Below are 19,452 nucleotides of genomic sequence, written 5' to 3' on the forward strand. Positions count from 1 at the left end.
AATATGGTGTGGTTATTGCTTGGAAGTAAAAAATCCCATAAGGATATACAGAAAGGAAAACCCCATCCAAAGAGGAGCTGGTGGGTTTGATGGTGAGCTTGCCTGCGCAAGAGAAGCGTGGATTTATCCCCGCTGTAACCAGCCCCTCCACGCACCTTTTAAGCAGCTCGATGGGAAACATAGAGGATTACAATGGCTGGAGATGCACCAGTGGCAAATTCACTGAAAATGAGGTCGTTTCTCTCTTTCTTTCCATCCCCTGTTAAGGATAAATATTTTGCCTTCACTGCAGGAGTCCTGCTCCTGCTTTCACTAAGCGAGGAGCCAGTGATGGTGTTTAGAGGGTTGTTGTTTTTGGTTTTTTTTTAAAGAAATGTTTATGATCCATATAATTCAGTTGCTTCGTTGCAATTGGGATTTTTTTTTTTGTTAACTCTAGATCACTTCTCGTTAAACAGCGCACAAAGCCACCGCTATTAAGTTTTAGTGTTATTGCCATAAATCAAAACAACTTTTTATTTACTACTAGAGAAAAGTCAAGCTACAAAGTGCGGCCGGGGCGACTGTGGGAAATATCCCCAAATCCAGGAATGAGATTAATGTTTGTGTTGTTTGTGTCTTTGCAGATGATTCAAGCCATACAAGTATTAAGGTTTCATCTGTTGGAATTAGAGAAGGTAATTTTTGTCTCTCTCTCTCCCTCCCTCCCTTTCTCTCTACCTTCCCTCCCCCCCCCCTCCTTTCTTCCTCCTCCGTTTCAGTACTGCTGAAGTTCAGGCTTCTGGTAAATTTGCATAAATGTCTTTCTTTCTGGTAATTAGTGTCAAGACCAATCTTGGCGTCCATTTCTCTTCGCAGTTTAATTACAATTTCAGCCTCTAAAACCAAGCTCTCAAACGCCCAGGCCTTGTGTTCATTGTAATACTTTGCTGGCCTTGTATAAATAGTTGCAGTTCTGTGGTGCCGCAGATGAGACTTGAAATGGTTAGTTCAGTCAAGCCCCTGAAATTGTGATTAAAAAAAATAGATATTGTTTTTTTCTTAGTGATGATGAAGAAGAGATTTTGAAAGGGGGAATTTTAAATTTTTTTTTTTTTAAAGAGCCATCTGCAGGTCAGGCTCAGGGCGCTGATTGTCCTGTAACATTTTGCAGAGACAAAGCAGAGTTGATAGTTCTGTCTGTCTCTTGTTCCTGTGAATTTTGTACACCTCTGAGCAGGAGAAAGAGATTGCAGCCTAAGCGCAGGTTTTTTTTGTTGGCTGTTTTAGAAATCTTAGGAGGGAGAATGCTAATTTCTAAGCAGGCAGTGTCAACCGAGCTCACGTTAAATTGGAAGTGCGCTCTGGGTTTCCTGAGGATTTTTTACGTGTCATTGATAGCTGGCCTAGAAGAGAATTCCCTGTCTCCTAAAAATAAACATTTTGAGAGGTTTTTAAATAGTTGAAAAGTTTCTCATGAGCCTCAGTCACTTTATCTAACCATAACTGTCAGGTTGTTCTCGCTCTACCGAAATGTGTTAAAATCTGCCCATTAATAAAGGCAGCTCAGGTACAAGTCTATCAGAGCAACTGGGGATTTCAGGGCATGAATGCCTATAATGTATTTCAGCTCAGTGCATGTAGATTTTTTTTTTTTAATCCTTTTTTCTATCCTCATACCGCTTTGGAAAGGGTTTATGATGAAATAACTGGATGAAATTAAATAGTTTACCTTAAATATCACCCATGCAGGTCACCTCTCTAATGGCCACAGCTCCGGGAGCAGATGAATTTAACACGGGTGTTGAATATGTTGTAGCCTGTGAATCATCTTGTCACTGTCAATTTTCTGGGATATCTCTATTTTGCGAGAAAAGAAAGTTATTCCTAATTCTGGATGCGTCTAGAGGTCTCAGGGGGATAATTGCAGTGTGTTTCCCCTATTTAGGACTTTTGATGTCACAGGGGCGAAGGGGGGAGACTGGTTGCACTTGTCAATTTTACTTATGTATTCCTGATTATATTTTCTTCCCTTTTTTCCCCCTCTCTCTTATTTCTCTTTTTTTTTTTTCCTTTTACCTTTTTTTTTTTTTTTAACCTCTATCATAACGTAGGTACACGAATTATGTGACAATTTCTGCCACCGGTATATTAGCTGTTTGAAAGGAAAAATGCCTATCGATTTGGTCATAGACGATAGAGAGGGCGGATCAAAATCGGACAGTGAAGACATAACAAGATCAGCAAATCTAACCGACCAGGTATGATCTTGCCAACGTCGCACACGCTAAAATTTGTATGCAGATCGCTTGCTGGGTCACTACGCCTCCTTTTATTATTTGCATATGATTAAGTCCCTTTTAGATAAATTTCCATCGAAATGAAAATTTTTGAATAATGTGGCTATTATTGCTTCATTAAGGCTTGCTCCCGGATTCGACCTGGCGAGATGAGCTTGTAAAAGCATCGCCTGCAAACTCGACCTGTTTCTTGTCGCTTTTAATTTTTGTCTTTATTTTAGTTACCCTTTCCAATAATGGAAATGGTATCTGTAAATCACTGGCTTCTTGGTAGCTGAGGGAAGGAAGGGCTTTGGAGTCGTTGACCAAAATAATAATAAAATCCGAGATAGGTGGTCCAGAGAAGACAGAGAGGGTTTGAAATCTAGCAAATACTGGCTATTTTCTTCCCGTCTCTACGGTTCATTAGTCCATCTTGTCAGTTCTCCTTGGCCGAACGCTTTTAGACTTGAGTGAACATTGCTTTGTGCACGCCTGCCTGCTGCAAACGCGCCCATTTTATTTTACTTAATAGAAAAAAAAAAGGGAGAAAATAAAATGGGATTCAGGTTTTAAATTCTTTTCCTTGATCTTTCAAGTTTTCAAGCCCTCTCTTTAAAAGATAAATATAGTCAAAGCCAAAGCCAAGCCAGCAAAGCCTCGCGTGGCTGTGACGGTTGTCCAGGTTTTGTTTGGGATGGTTCAGGCCTTTAATGTCGGCTGCAGCGGGGTGGGAAATGTGGGTGAGCTGAGTGGGAAGAGCTGGCTGTCCCCTCTCCCTTCCCTCCTTCTTCCACTGGGCACAGACTGGGACCCTTGCCTTTTCATGGGAGCATTTGGGGCTGATGCAGGAGGTGCCCAGATCTAAATCAAGCTCTTGGATTGTGGTAGTGACTGAGATTTGGCTTTTATGTGAGTTGGGTGAAATGATGGGGTTTTCACAGTCGGTTTGTTTGCTCTGAACCAAGGGGTAGCAGCGCTTTGCCTTTGAGAGAGGGGACCTCAAGCACACGCACAAAAAATAAATCCCTAGTTAAACCCCCCAAGTTATTTCTTCTTTTTGATCAGCTGCGTAAATACAGTGTTAGGAGTGATCTGCTTCTGACTCTGGAGGTTTCCTTTTGTTCAAGCAAGGCGCAGCCAAGCAGGGAGGAGTTTCCTCAGCTGCTTTGCTGTTATCACTGGCACTGTCAGCTGGGAGTTATTTTATAGATCACCAACATGAAGGTGCGTTGCATTGCAGTGTGGGCAGTATCTGAAATATTTTCTCCTATCTGCCAAAGTCTGTCGGTTTGTGACGGGGAGGCAGGCTTGAAGGAAGGCATGAACTTTTTAAAAGGGGTTTATGTACACATAGGTAGGTTGTTTTGAGGGACTGTTTTTCCCACCCAATTTTGTTGTGCAGGGGAAAAGCTTGGCAGAGTGGGTGGAGGGTGGTGCGGCAGGGAGGTACCCGGGGCTGGTGAGGATGCTCCGGGGACCCGCCGACCCCGCGCAGCGCCTTAGAGCGAGGGGAACCCTCCAGCCAGGGTCTAGCTGAGGGAAACTCGGCTCGCTGCTGTTGAATAAAAATTGTAATCCAACAAGTCTAACTAGAAAATGGGTTTCTAAAAGCTCTGGAGTGCTGGATGCATAAAGCTATTTGAGCAAATTACAAGAATCGCTCAGGGGCACGAATGAAATCAACACTTTAATTGCCTCCAAAATGAAGATTTATACCCCATTTTCCCAACGAATCATTATTTTATTAAAGCGAAAGCTAAAGAAATGAAGCTACAGTTTTGGGGACGTCGGGGGTCGGCGTGTTTCTCCACCACCCCGCGCCCCACCTTTTGTTGCCCGGAGCGCGGACATTGCGCCGTCCCCTCTCCAGCTGCCCGGGCCGGCCCCGGCAGCCCCGGCTTGTGCGAGCGCTGCCCCAGCCGCGCCCCGGGGCGCTCGGGCTGCGCTCCGGGCAGCGGGCGCGCAGCCCCGCGCCCACCCGTCCGCACCCGCGGAGCTGCGCGGGGAGCGGGCTTTGCTCTCTTCGGGGAAGGGAGAAGGTGCAGAAATGCGCTTTTCTACCCTCCTCCCCCCACGGGCGATGAGGCGGGGGATCAAACCCACGGAGACCGGGCGGGGGTTGCGCGGGGTGGAGGGTGGTTTACCGGGGGCCGCGCAGTTCCCCGCGCCCTCCGGTACGCTGCGGTGCCAAGACCGGCCCCGGCGCGGCCGGCAGTATCGGGGCCCTAATGGTTCAATAATAAGGTGTTGAGTGCTGGTCGCCGGGGCGGCTAATTAGGATGTGACTGCGCAGGGCGCGTTTATGGCTGTGCGGCCCTGGGATGCGCGGGCGCGCAGGGCCGGGCGGTGGGAGCGAGGGGCTGGCTCCGGGCGTCGGGCCCCCCGCCTGCCCACGGCTCTGCTTGGGAGAGTAGTAAAAGAGTAAGTATGTAAAAGCTTTTATTATGGATTTAATTACATTTTCTTATATTGTGATAGTAAAGGTTACAGTTAACAGGGTGTTTTTTAGTTTTAATTTATAGGTTTTCCCTTATTTATTCTTTCCCTATAGGCCCCTCAAAGCCAGTGCCTTTAAGTCCCCCCGGTTAATAGAAAGCAATGACACTAATGCTAGATTTTGCAAAGTAAAGCCCTATAACACTAACCATTGTTCAGTGATTTAACCAGCTCAGTGGCACTAGGTCACTAAAATAGCATCCTTCTCCCACGGGCTCGACCCCGCTGCCTGCCAGGGTGAGACCTGCAGAGTTGGTGTTTACTGTCACGGCTCCACAAGTACAAGGCAGGAGTTTGGGCTTTTTTGGTGGGGAGAGTTGAAGTCAAAAAACTTAACGGGACTTAAAAAAACCTAGCTGAAGAATTGCAGTAATTTTCAAAATAAACCTTTTTTAATCATTAGCTTTTCAAACATTTACATGTTTAAATTTTCGGTGTTTGTCAGAGCCCAGAAAGATTTAGAACCCAGCTGTTGTGCGATGTGTCTGGGAAAACTCCCTCTGATTGAAAAAAAAGCCCAAAGACTGCCTGTAGTCCGACAACAGAAATTCGGTTTCGTAGGTAATCCTGAACTGTTACCGTGGGGCTGTTGTCTTGAAGCCGTATCACCTTGGCACCCAGGTGCTCTAGTCCAGACTGTAAAATCCTCCTACAAAAGCGTGTCTACAAGAAAGCCTTTAGAAAGTCCTTTAGGGAAAACATGGTACAAAGTATCCACCACATCCAAATAAAGTACATTAGCTGTGTAAGATAGATTTTATAGGGACAAAACAGTATTTTTCTTACTGAAAATAAACTTGTTGAGCCCGACCACAGTAGCATTGCTTGACAAAAATTACAGTTTAATAATGCACAAGCCAGTTACAGATACAGAAACTTTTAAAGGCAAATCGGCAAAGAGCCAAATTCCGATAGGAACTATGAGGGAAATGATCAAAAAATGAACATGAAATAAGACTTCCTGCAAGAAGGTCCATAATTCAACATTATTTGACTCCACTGTCAGGGAAATTGTTGAGGGGTAGTAAACCGATACTAGAGTCTCAGTCATTTTTGTTACAGTCTTAAATGTTTGCAACTGTGGCGTTTTAGATGGCCCTTCTTGGCTGATAATATAACACATATATACGCACATATATAATAAAGCAACACCTCTATTTATGTTGCAATAGATTTTATTTTAATGTGTGCAGTTGTGGAGTTGCTCTAACAAAAATGTGGATAGACAGCAGCTTTTTTTTTTAATTGAACAATTACTTAAAATATATTCTTTACAAAGAAAGAATCATAAACTGGAATCCAATATAAAGCATAGCTGAAGGTGGTAGAGTTGTTCAGGGCATTGACCAGTAACGACTAGACTTAACTTTCCAAATTCTCAAATATATTCGCTATACCCTGTAGCCAATACAAAAATAATGCCTTAGGGAAAAAATTACCGAGAAATACTATTTTATTTCGGGACTTCTTCACAGGTACTTTCAAACCATGCATGGTTTTGAAAGAGGAGAGCTAAGAATATTGCTGCCTTTAGGATATGTGCTCATATATTGGAGGAACAGGCATCAAAATAATAGATGTGGTGCAGAGGGTGCGAGGTAGAATTCGTTTTTGCATAATAAAAGAGTTACAGCAAAGTAGGATCTGAGAAGGACCAATAAAATTATGTTTAAAAGACTAGAAATTTAATTCTCTTCCTCTGATTTTGTAATTTGAGTCAGTGAATCCTTTTTTGTTTGTTTTCGACTAATTTTTATTATTTTTGCTGTGATATTTAGAAGCTGTTACCATGCCACAGTTTGGCAGGTTATTTATGTGAAGATAGGATACGTTAATTTCTGTTCCAGACATGTTTTCATCTGATACACTGCGGCTGAAATTGTATTAGCAAAATAAGATTTTCTTTGCTCCCCATTTCTTTAAGCGAGTAAATACATTGTTGAGTAGACATAAGATGAATATATTTTCTTTAGTTTATGATTTCAGTCCATGCATCCTTGGGGTTCTTTTTTATTTTTTAATAATTCAAGAACCGAAAAGTGGCCGTCCTTACAGCTGGGTGTAAGCTTTGCTGCCTTCCCGAAGTTGCATGCTCAGGCCTAATTTCCATGTAAAGTTTTCCAAACTGAAGTTAGTTCTTGTTGTAAAGGATAGTTTAATTCCCAGGTTTTTTGGGAATTCTTTTCAACATCAGGCCTGACAGAGCTGAGTTCAAACCCCAATTAACCTCAGAATTGATCCTAAACATTTGCGAGTGTGTCCCAAGGTGTTCCTGTAAGCCAGAGCTTGCCGCATCTGCGTTAGGAGCCGTAGATTGTTATTTTGGGGAAACTTGGAGGCTTTAAAGTTATGAAAAAATGAGTTTTACCTTAAGTTTAACCTTTATGGCTGAGGGTTTGAGTCTTTCCATGGCTGCTGGTCCACAGGTAACAATAAAGGTAATGGGCTCTGCATGCGGAAGGGTTACTGCAGCCCCGCGTGGGCAATGTTAGACCTTAAAACAATCAGATTATATTGCACTCAATCAAAACGAGTAAGTGTACATCATGCTGATAGATACTACTTTAAAGAGCACTGAAAATCCGGTACAGCTTCTTTAAATTAGGGAATCTTTCTTTTGTTTTGTTTTGCATTTCTGCGTTTGGGGTTTTTTGGTCACGTGAGCATGCAGTTAGGAGCTATCTTGTGTAATCTAAACAAGTTTAAGAAAATAAAGAGGAGAGTTGTTTCTCGTCAGGAACGTTTTTGAAGGTTTCTGGAATTGTTTCCCGGTGAGGGTTGTGTGAGAGGAGGAGAGGCCGCTGTACGCTACAGTGTCACCTCGTGTCCTTGGTGTATTATTACCTTCTTCTCCACATGCTCTGTTTTTCATGGCAGGCTTTGACTTACATGGCAAATTGGGAATAATTAGTGGTTATATTTTTATTTTTCCCTGCAGTTGCAACAGTATTTGGGGAGGGTAGCTCTAAGACAGCACACGTTTTGTGTTTGGACTTCTTTGAGTGTACTTACGCCGCTGATTAATGGCTTGGTAGCTAACCCACCGCTGAAACTCTGTAACGCATCTGAAATACAACTTGTCGGCAGTTGCTTCAGCTCTTCTTTGGCCTGCTTAGTGTGGTTGTCTTTTCACTCTCACTGCCTTCAAAGGGCAAAAAATAAGAGATGTAACCTGGAGCACAGGTGAGAGCAGAATCCCATCAGGCCAGTGCCCTCAGGATTCCTTTTTTTAATTTAGATGAGATCCCTGGAAAGCTTCAGTCCCTCAGTGGTGGCGGTGGGGGCTTGGTCTCTGTTAGCGAGAGGGCTCTGGCACAGGGGAACCCCATCGCCCCTGAGGGCTCAACTCCTTGAGCTGCCTCACTGATTGCTGCTGTCGTGGGTTCACTTATTTATTTTTGGGAGCACATATCCAAGAGGTAAAGGGCGATGTGGAGATTTCAGGCTTATGTGAGTCATTGTGTGTACGAAAGCAATAGTGCAGGCAGCAAGTGGTTTCTGGGGGCTATTATGCTTTGGAAAAGGGAGTTTGAGATTTGTCGGTAGATGTCTGGGGAAACGTTGAAAATTTAAATGTTGGTGAGGTGAATTAAAAAAAAAAAGTGAGTTTGTCCTATAGGCAAAAGGTCTGTTTTCAATTTTAAAAACAAGAGATTTTAGAATTATAACACAGAGGCTGCCATTTTCTTATGAACTTGTGGGGCAGAGGTAGGATGGATTTTTGCCCAAATTTGGCCTCTTCTGTTGGCAACAGGATGGGGTGCTGAAAGTCATGGTGTCTCCTTATTTTGCAAATGGTTCTTATTTTGCAAGCATCTTCAAATCTAGGCCATTGAAGAAATGTTTCCTCCTTGACCCTGTCAGAGGTTATACTTAAGTCATCCATGAGTTTTGGGGATCAGTTAAGGGATAGCTGTGAAAGGCAATGGCCCATAACACACAGGGAGTGGGACAGTTGATCTAATGTTCCCTGCCTGGCCTCAAAACTCGATGAATTTCTGGGTTTGTCCACACAAGGACGCTCAGGAGAGGTAAGACAAATTGATTGGGTGTAAAATTAAAGTGCATTAGTTAAAGTGCATTGGACTATTGTGTGGATGCTCTCATTCAGAAGTAAAGTGGCCTTAGTTCACTTTAGCCTAATCCCCTTTGGAGTAGGCCACTTTTCTTTTGAATGAGAACATCCACATTAACTTTTAGTTAATTCGTCTTTGAGCGTCCTGGCTGCCTCGTGCCCGGTGCTCTGGAGAGGTTTGGCCGGCCAGGCGCTGGCTCCCCGTGAGCTTTAGGTAAGCTTTTCATTAGGCTTAGTTCATCTCCACAGCAGCACTTAACTGCCTGTGCCCGTCATCGCCCCAACCGGGGCTCCACACCCTCCTCTCCTCTCCTCCTGCAGCTTAACAGCGATATTGTTGTTAGCGCTGCCTGGGAAAAAAAAAAAATACTGGGAAGTTTTATGGTGGCAGGGATTTGGGAAGGATCCGGCTGAGGTGGCAAGGACAAAGGCTTGGCTAGGCTGTGAGGCACGGGGAGAGCTGCCTGCACCCTGTCCAGGGGGGCAGTGGTTTGGGCATTGTGTTTCCCAGGTGAATTTGGCATCAGGCCGACACGCTCCCTGCATAGATAGTTTCTTCCCTATCCAGTGGTAAGTAATTTTTTAAAGACAGTGAAGAAATCTAGATTAACTTTTTTCAGCTGGTATTTCCAATAAGAAGGCCAAGACTGAATATTAGCCTGTAGGAGAGCTAGTTTACCTGGTGGAAAAAATTAATGGTAAAGTGATTTTGGAGCTGTTTTATATTCTTGCTTGAAGTTCACTGAGCCTGAGTTTGTGTTAGAGATATTTTCAGGTGTCTTCTAGAGCTTATAAGTAACCTATTTATTTACTTTTTACTGACTCGGCCATGTGTGCATATGCTGTGCCATGTCACACGCTTGCCATTGCCCCTTTCATTCATAATAAAATTTACAAGGCTTCTTGCATTAGTAAGCAATTTGCTATTGGAGCCTTTCCTAGAAATACAGAATTCTATTTCACCAAAGTATTGTATTTCCTCTTCAATCAGTACTGAGGTGAGCTATTTTCTCAAGGACTCTCCAGGCATCTATATGATATTCCCACTTGGACAAATGATCTCCAAAACTGTATTACCTACTTCTTCATTCTGAAGAGCCATTGCAGTAAATTAAAATTCTCTTATTAACATCACCAGACTTTGAATTTGGCCAGTTATTTTTGTTTGCAACTTGGCTTTCATTTTTTTTCTTTTTTTTTCTTTTTTTCTTTTTGGTTTTTTTTTGGTGGGTTTGGTTTTTTGTTTTGTTTTTTTTTTCATTTTTTGAGTGTTGTTTGTTTGTTGGTTTGGTTGGTTTTTTTAATATAAAGCAAATATGCATCCAAACCTTCTTTGCTGAAGTAAACTGGCCAATAATAAGAGGGGTAATTCTTTATTTGCTTAAAAGAACTGCCTGTTTTAACTTCAGAAGTACTGACCTAGAGTAAAGCAACAGCTGATACCATCACAGGCAGTGTACTATATTCAAACAGCTGTACAAAATGCAAAGCTGCGGTATTAATCCTGCCATTCACAGTTTATTTGAAGTTTTTCAAGCTTCTCTCATATGGGCATGGCATCAATGCCTAATTATGCCTCCATTAGGGTTACTGGGCCCTTAATACAGAAAATTATTGTATTTAAACTTTGGAAAGCTGCATCAATGTAATGTAAGATTCTTGCAGCTGGCACACGTTCAGGGAATGCAAACTTTACCTTGTAATTTTATTTTCATTCATTTGGCCTTTAGGTTTTGTTCCAGTTTTGTTCATGAGGCCAGACCATTGCTGGTGTTTTTAACACTGGCTTTAAATATCTCCATTTAAGTCTGCGTAGCTCTCAGGAGAAGACAGGGTAAGAGCAGATTAAAAACCCCATGGCTTTGTTGGGGTGCAGGGCTACAAGTGTATGTGCAAATAGAAATGGTAGAACCTATTGCCTCATGGGTCTGTTTTGGCCTGCACTGAGCCTGGGCCAGCTCTGTCACTGCAAGCAGGATTTGATGTTTGGACATTAAAGTCTTGGCCCCTGGCAGGGCTGGTGGTACCTTTTGCATTGGGGTGGGGTATGCAAGGAACCCTGGCCTCAGCCGGGATATCACCTGCTTGCTCAGCAGCAACCCGAAGTGTGTGCTCTTACATGGGGGTCAGTGGCTGCTTGCTGATATTTGGATTAATCTGGTGACCTAAGCATTAACCGTGGCCAACTCCTTGCTAGAAACCTTGGGAGGACACAAATACTGTAGACTCAGTAGGTGGCACTTTGGTTTTAGGCTTGAGCCAGTATAGGGGACTCTTCTTCTTGGGGTGCAGTCACAGAGATACTTTGGCTCCTGAGCTCCTACACTCACACTTGCATCATCGAGGTACCTTGCATAGGTAGAGTTGGCCAAATTTTTTGATAAGGGGAGTGTCCCAATGGCTTGTGATTTGTAGATTTTCTCTGGCATACTGTTGTGCAGTGTTACAGGAGAGTAGTGTCACTGCTGTGTTTTGGTGATGGGTACAGCCGTGTCACCAGGGGTCATTTGAAGTCACAGCCTTGCTCTCCCCTTTGCTCATGTTGACATAGGCATTTTGGGCAGTGCTTAACATGGACATAGCTGAGTGGCACCACTGGGCATCACCGACAGGAGGGTGATGAGGAGAGAAGCCTTTCAAACACATGCATGAGTCAGTGGCAGGCAGTTTCCCGTCATTTCCTGATATTTGTAGGGATGCTTGGGAAGAGGGTCCCTGTGTTTGCATGGAAGCTTGCACACTGGTACTTAGTGCTTAGGCACTGTGCTCGAGCTGTTCCCTCCTTTACTCCTCTCTGCCTGGAGCATTTTGCAGCTGTGTTACCCCTGGAGGCTCCTGGCCCTCCTCCCTGTTGTGCAACCAGTTGTACTGGTGTGACTTCCACCTTCTATGGGAGCGTCATTGTGCTTTCCCTGTGCCTGTGAGGCCTGTGGCAGTGTTTTGTGGCACAGCCATGTAGAAAAATCAGGGTATGTATACAGATGTATCTTGCTACATTAATCTAACTCCTGTGAGGGATCTCTTTTTCATTACTATTTTCTGTAAAGCCGGAGTGATGGTATGCACATGATTAGTATGTGCGGGGAGGATTAATTTTGTTCTAAATGCACATGTGTGCATCGAGCTGATGTTTGGCCCTCAGTGACAAGTTTTTAAGAGATCCTTTGGGTGAGAAGTGATAGAGCAATGCTGGAGGGGCAGGGGTGGGGAATGCTGCTCTGCTGACAGCATAAGGCAGGAAGGGAGATGGGTATTCTCTTCCCAGGTCTGTCACTGAGGTTCTGGAATGAGACGATTAGGTGCTTGTTAGCTGAGATTTTCTACTTCTCCTTTTCCCTTATCATCAGGTAGAGTTGATATCTTAATTTATATGTCATCTAGTGATAGCAAGGTATATATAGAATATATTTAAGAATAAGCCATATAGCATAATGATATGTTATAGTAATTATTTCACTCTGTGGATAATTTGAAGAAAATGTTGCCAAGAAAGCAAAATGTTTCTGTTTGGTGTCATAGAAAATACTGTGCTGAATTGGAAGGCTGATGGTAAACATTGCTTTTGGTGGCTTTATGCTTTGGTTTTGGCCTCTTCTGCTATTTTCCACTTAATTAGCATTTTTAAAAAGTATTCAAAGGAGGAAGGGGATAAAGTGAAGCTCTGGATGGAATAGGTAGGAGTGCTGCTGGTAGCTTCTGCAGAAGGAGTAGAGTTGCAGGGTTGACTGGAAATATTTGTGAGGTGGTGGCTAGTCTGCCTGGCCTGAGATTTGCCTGGCCTGAGGCACGGATCCATGTGGGGCCATGCCATGAGCCCTATGCTGCTACAAGCATCACTGGGTGCTCCAAAAGCTCCCTGGGAGGTGCAGTGGGACCACACAGACCTCTCAGCCCAACATTTTTGTGTGACTCTGGCAGCTAGCTGCGCTTCCAAGCCACCCCTCAATGAGCGGGTGGAGGCATCAGGGAACCATGGCCACCTCAGCCTGGCAAACCATCCCTGGAGCTCACTGGCCTCTGGCTCCCATAGACGGGGTTTGGTGTGTTTTGTGGCCACTGGCTTGCTGGCATGTGGCTTGCAGAGCTGAGCTGTGTGACCGCTTCTGCTGCGCTGCAGATTTGGCTTGTTGTGAAATGGGAGAAAGTGGAGGAGCTGCTCTGCAGAAGGGTTTGGCCATGAGTGTTGGAAAATGTGAATCACGGGGATTCCAGTTTTAAGCCTTCTGGAGATAACGGGCAGCACGTACTCGAGTGTGTGGCTTCCAGAGGGCCTTAAAAAACAAGGCGGTGCCCTCAAGATTAAGCAAACATTTTATAATCAGGGATGCATTTTATACCCAATGCAGGCTTTGCAGGTATCACATCCATCCAGACAGAAAGGTGTAGCTGGAGCAAAGTTAATTATATTGCAATTTAATTTTGGTGTTGAACAACAATGTAAGGCGAGCGGGCTCTTGAATCCTGTGAACAATGTGCCGTAATCAAAATACGCTGACTCCAAATGGCGTCTGTTGTCAGTTAGCTAAAAAAACCATCTGATATTTGTGACACGAGCTCGGGTTTTTGCTTGTGATGGAACTGGAACGAAGCATGGCTGTTGCAGAGCAAAGGCTGTGCTTGTGCCTTCCTTTCCCGGGAAGCCCCACTCGGGCTGATGGGATGTTGGAAGTCAGAGCCTGCATTTAAGTAATGCAAAAAATTTGCAGCGAGTGCGCCAATGGGTTAATTTTGTCTTCCCAGAAGGTACTGTCCCTAAAAATCTGTAAGGGGGATGCTTAGAGATGTAAGTTTTGCTGTAAGTAAACCTTTGCTGAGTCCAGATATTCAGGGTGAAGAGCATGTCTCTCTGCAGCACTGACTCCCTCTGAGGCTGCCTTTTGGGACCCTGGTGAGACAGAAGGGAGAGGGTGGGAAAAGTTGAGGTTGTGGTCTCTCTCTCCCCACCAAGTCTGTCTGGGACCTCAGCCAGTCATCTGACAGCCTGTGCTGTCTCATTTGTACCTGAGCATCTGGCAGATCCCCTTCTAAATGACTTTTAACACATAAATGCAATAAAGGGAAGGGACAACAGGCTCTCGTTTTCAGGCTAAGTGGCGAGATGTTTTTCCTGTTTACACCTTTGGAGGAATCATTACATGAAATATTGAACAGGAAACTCTTGCTCGTCTCTGAAGACCTCTTTCCTGGTCTAGAAAGATGTGGAAAATTCTCCAGTCTTATTAAATTTAGTAGGAGCGCCAAGGAGGACTAACACACCTCAAGGACTTACACACCAAGTTTCTGGATGTAGAAGTGTTGTTTGGGGCTGACTTTGTGCATGTTTCTGCATGATATTTAAACTTTAAAAAAAAATCTAGGTGGGACAATGATTTTTATCTCCTGACTGCAAAGCTGTGTTTCCTTGTGTCAGAAAAGAGCCAGGGATTAATGCTATCTAGCGATATATCCCTTATCAAAGGGAGGAGACAGGTTTACAATGTGGGGTTGCTCTAAATAGAAAGTACTAGTCCATGTTTGTTGTGTGGGAGACAAAAACCCTGCATCACCATCAGCTGGCTCAGTTAACCTGAGGCTGGGCAGGCAGTGTTTACTGTTGAGCTGGAATTAAAAAAAAAAAAAAAAGCAATGAAATAAGGTCAGTCAAATTTCAAGACTCACTGTGACTGAGGTTGTTGCTGTTTAGGTGTCCATCAAGGCTACCACGTGCAGCACCCTCCAATGAAAGAAGCAAACCCTAAAGTCTAAGTGTCTGAAAGCTGTTTGCTTTTATTATTGCCAGAGGTTTTGCTGGATGCCTCTAGAGCCCTTTCTCAAAGACAAGTCCATCTGCCCATGCTGTCCCCTCGAGAGGACTTTGGAGATGGTTCCCCAAGTGCAGCAGGTTTGATTTCAGCATAGGCAGAAGGTGTTGGAGCTGTGTTTCTGACAGAATGCAGCCCAGGTTAGTGGGGGCTCTGCATAGCTGTGAACGTGTGCAACCCTGTGTGCACACAAACACACATAAACGGGATTTTTTAAAGTCTTGCCCCTGCAGAGTTGACAGGGCTTTGATGCCTTCTGGAAGAGAAGAGCTGTGGTTTTTCTCCTTCCTCTTTGTCTTTATGTCCCGCCCAGTCTGATGATCTCCATTTAATTCTCCTTTATTTTTTGTGGTTTATGTTTGCTCCTTCTAATTATTCTTTTTCCTTTGAAAAGCATTATCACCCTGTCCTTTTGCACTCACGTTTTCCATTCATCCTGTTTAGGGCTGTCAGGCCCTTTCCTTTCCTCTCGGTGCCATGGTCTCTTTTCCTCCATGCTTTGAGGGTAAGGAGGGAGTCAGAAGGCTGTGCTGTGTTAGAGATGCGTCCGTGGGTACACAGCTGGTGTCAGGCACCCCACACCTGGGTAGGGTCAGCGCTGAGGCACGACAGCAGAGCTCATGGAGAGCACTGGTGCTGTTTGGTGGGTCTTGATTTGGTGACCTTTGACAGTGTGCAGTGTTAGTTGTGCCTCTGGTACCTCTTCAGGTAAATTCCTGGCCTTGTGAAAATCAGTGGCAAAAGTCTTGTTTATTTCCAGTTTTCCATCCTCTCTGGTATTCACGTTGATACCCATTCTCATTCCTTTTATCTGTTTGTCTCCCGTGCTGCATGCATAAAGACAGCTTATATCTTATTTTTCCTATGCAGCTGCAAAGAGATAGAGAAGAGTCTCACCCTCATTTGCAATAAGGGGAAACTAAAGATAGAAAGCTTATGACATTTCTGGGGCTAGGAAGGGAATCCAGGTCAGGGCTGAGACTTCTGAGACTTCCATGCAGAGTTTTTTCTGCTTTTTAGTTAGCCAGGCCTTCCCTCCTCTAACGCTGCAAAGGTTTCCATCTGTGCACAAGTCACCCTCGCTGTTCTGCTGAGTTGCAGGCGGAGTTATCGTTGTCATTTCAACGACCTTATTTCCCTAGACTTGGAACACCATTTTTCCATCTGAACCCGATCTTTGTGCCTTTGTTGTTGTTCTATTAAAAATAACTCACCTTTGAATCAAAGCTGTGTGAAGCAGATTATGCAAGAGTTGTATGCAGTAAAAAGCATCTATTTTTTAGCATTTTGAAGTTTCTATGTGTACGATTTATTCTAACCCCCTTGGTTTTGCTTTTATTGGATATGATGCCCCCACTTGGTTTTGGCAGGCTGGGAGGTGTGATTGCTAGGTATCAGCCTTGGTTAGTCCCACTAGGAAATGTTCAGGTGGCAAAGCAGTGAATCCTCTCAGAAACTGAAGTTAGACATGAGTCTGGGTTTCATGGTCCCCAAAATCCCAAATTGGTGTAGTGGAAGGTGTCCTTGCCCACAGCAAAGGGTTAGAACTAGACAATCTTTAAGGTTCCTTCCAACCCAAGCCATTCTCTAATTCTACGTTTGTATAAAAAATAGTGTAGCATCTAGAAAATATATGGCATTATATTTTTTGTATTATAAAGGTATATTTTCAATCCTCTATACCAATTTGTATTTTTCTTCCCAATTAAGAGAAAAACCGAAAGGTTTCTTATATGCTGGATGGGAAGCAGGTGCTGAGGATTCTTATTAGCCATTCCCTCCAGAAGTGAAGAGGGATAGGACTTGTGTTTTGCAAGGACCAGTGCTGTCCATCAGGCAGTTGTAGCTCTAGTATCCATCCTATGGATTATACACTTAAGGTAGTAAGAAGCTGTATTGAATGTTTTGCCCAAGTGAGCTTGGGGACCTCAGTAGGGCCAACAACTAGAAGGATACACTATGCAAAAAGTAAATCCTTGCTAAATAGGTGGGTTATGTTTATAGGAGGAGATGGATGCCATAATTTAATGAATCAGCCCCCACTTTTTGCTTAGAGTTCTTGCCTGTACTGAGCACAACTATTTCCTAACATGGTGGGTCACTATGCTCAACCTCATGCAGCTGAAAAATTTTAAAAGCTAGGAGTTAACAAAATCAGAAGAACATTTCAAACATAGCACATTGCTTTTTTCCCTGATTAATAAGTATTTCATTTAGAAAAAGAAAATAAGATAAAACTTCAGAACAAGAACAATAAGCCCAAATTATGCTGACAAATTGCTGGCAGCAGCTCTGTTACTCCAGGGCAAGAGGATGAATGATTATACCTGCAGCCAATTCTCTGGTAGCCTGGAGGAGTGAAGGTTGTCCAACAGGTAAAGGAATTAGCTGTTCCCCATCTCCAGTTGTTACACAAACACAAATGAGCCCACAAGAGGGCTGTGCTCACAAAACTTTTGAGAAGATATATATCAAAAGATGCTGAGTACAATTTTTATCACCTGTAATAGAAAGACATTTGTTTTATTCATGTACTTATGGCCAAACTTTTGGTTCCTTGGCCAGAAGCTCTTAGTTCCCTTTCCTATGCTTGGTGCTGAAAAAAAAGGCATTTTATTCTTTAATATAAGCAGAAGGTAATGGTTTCTCCCATTTTGTATTAGTTAATTAATGTTAACTAATCCAGCTGTTCTTGGATGGATTCGCATAAGTTTATGTAATATTTATATACTATGCAAAATAGCCAATCTAGCCATTAACCAAATAATTTTGTCAGTAGTTTTTTTGTTTATTTAGGCTTGATGATCACCACAGTACAAGTCAATAACTGCTTTGAAGGCCTTAATCAGATGTGCTTCTCCTTTTGATGGGGCAGTCACACTGGAACTTGCTGGGGCTTGTGCTTTTCAGCCCAGCATATCCCGCAAGTGGATGAAGCACCTTATAATGGTCACAGGAGGCAATTGGTGCTTCTGGAATTGTTTAAATACACAATTTTTTGTTCTTTCCTTTACTTATTTTTCTTTCTTTTTTCCCCCCCTGCTTATACCAGAGTACTTCACAACCTTCAGAACTAAAACAAAGGTCAGGAAATGTATTTCAAATGCCATGGCTTAAGATAAAACATGTTGTAGAAGGTCTTTTGCCCTTAAAGTGGCACAGCATTAGGGCACCTGAATCCTCTTTTATTTTAAATCAGTCATGCAACCATGACTCTAATCAGTCACTAGCCAGACCATGCTTTTGGCACTAGAAGCTATTGACCAGCAAGAAAGGCAGTGGTGCAAAACCAGTTTAAATAATGGGAACTTACAGCCCAGCCTCAAAATCCTGAAATTACTTTGCTTGTGTGTTCTTGATTTTCTTGTCTATTCTTGAGTCTGCAAAGATTTGGGCAGAAAGTTTCAGTCGGATCTTGGGACAGGGATGAGCTTGGAAGAGGAAAAGAAAAGCTGCTAAGGCTATTATCCTTATTTATATAGTATTGTCATGACCACAGGGCTGGGACCCTCCTCTGGAATGAGCCAGCCCATGCCAAGGAGTGATTAATTTGTATTATTTTGCACTTCTCTGAAGTCTCAGTTTGGGAGAATTCAGGTTGTTTTACAGTCACTAATTTAAATGACCAACAATATCTGTGCCGTTCATGAGTGAAGTCTCTCTTATTGCTTTAATTTTTTTTTGTTTCTTTCTTTATTTTTTGGGTTATTTAAATTTGTTTGTTTTCCTTTTTTTGTTTCGTTTTGGTGGTGGTGCTGGTGTTGTTGTTATTCCCTCAGTAGAAACTGAGGCTCTGACATCCCATGGCTCATCCCAAGTTATTTGGCTGTGGGTGAGCTCAGGTCGCAGGCTTTAACCTCCTACTTCTGAGGGGCATTGCTCATTTGCAGAAATAAGAACAAGTCTTCTCATTTCTCTCATGCGCCCACAATTAGCCGGAATCCAGGATTTCCCTGTGGAAGGTGACATGGAATTCATTTCTGTTTATGGCAGCTTTCTTACAGTGGATTTTAAAAAAATCACTGTAATTGCTAAGGAGCCCTGTTAAGTGATAAACTGCAACTTCTTGGAGAAGAGAAATAAATAAGTGAGGCATTTCTATTTCTGTGTAAGCATAGATTGTCATGACTACTGTTAGAGTTTTCTTTGTAACTGGTGCTGGAAATATTTCTGCGAAAGAGAGAGGTGGTTCGTAGTGTGAAAAATAATAATATTTGGCATGTCCCTGTCAGAAACAATTTAATGTAAAAGTAGTTGGAGGATTGTGAGTTTGCAGGCGGGTTTAGAAACTGTGTTGTCTTGAAAGTTCTATGGAAGTTTAAAAAAAACCAAAACAGATTAATGTTATACTTGGCTCCCTGTTTTTGTGGATAGGGAAACTTTGCTGGAATAGTCAGGAGAAGAAAAATTACTCTTGATTTTGTGCTTTAGATCTATCTTCCCTTGGTGGAGAGAGATGTTTTTGGAACCGGGGCTGAGTTGTGTGTCTGTTTAAAAAATAATGCAGCTTTCAACACAGTTATCTCTGAAGAATTTGCATATGAACTTTGATAGCTAATCTTTCATCATGTTTAATAAACTGACTAAAGATGTAATTCCTAGTCTCTTAAGACTTGAGATGCTTAGTTAAATACAAATACTTTTGAAATGCTAATAGACAGAGGCAGCCAGGAAAAAAAAGTTAGCAGTATCCCAAGCAGATTCCTTTTTAACAGGCCATAAAAATAATAGCTTAATAAAAGTGAGATTAGGTGGAAAATATCAACTCCTGCTTCTGAATACAGAAATGTAAACATCTAGGACGCACAAAATTTTGATA

The 19,452-nt window shown here is 43.0% G+C and overlaps 1 protein-coding gene across 3 annotated transcripts in view; it reads left to right on the forward strand.

Moving 5' to 3' along the window:
- Window positions 1-19,452, forward strand: part of MEIS1 (Meis homeobox 1) — a 107,041-nt gene that overhangs the window by 5,033 nt on the left and 82,556 nt on the right. For all 3 annotated transcript variants that reach the window (XM_088160974.1, XM_088160973.1, XM_088160972.1), the window contains exons 5-6: window positions 627-677; window positions 2,094-2,240. In XM_088160974.1, coding sequence (XP_088017100.1) covers window positions 627-677; window positions 2,094-2,240 — 198 coding nt within the window. The remainder of the gene's footprint in view (window positions 1-626; window positions 678-2,093; window positions 2,241-19,452) is intronic.

Source organism: Sturnus vulgaris, chromosome 3, assembly GCF_052056855.1.
Source record: "Sturnus vulgaris isolate bStuVul1 chromosome 3, bStuVul1.hap1, whole genome shotgun sequence".
Lineage (NCBI taxonomy): Eukaryota > Metazoa > Chordata > Aves > Passeriformes > Sturnidae > Sturnus > Sturnus vulgaris.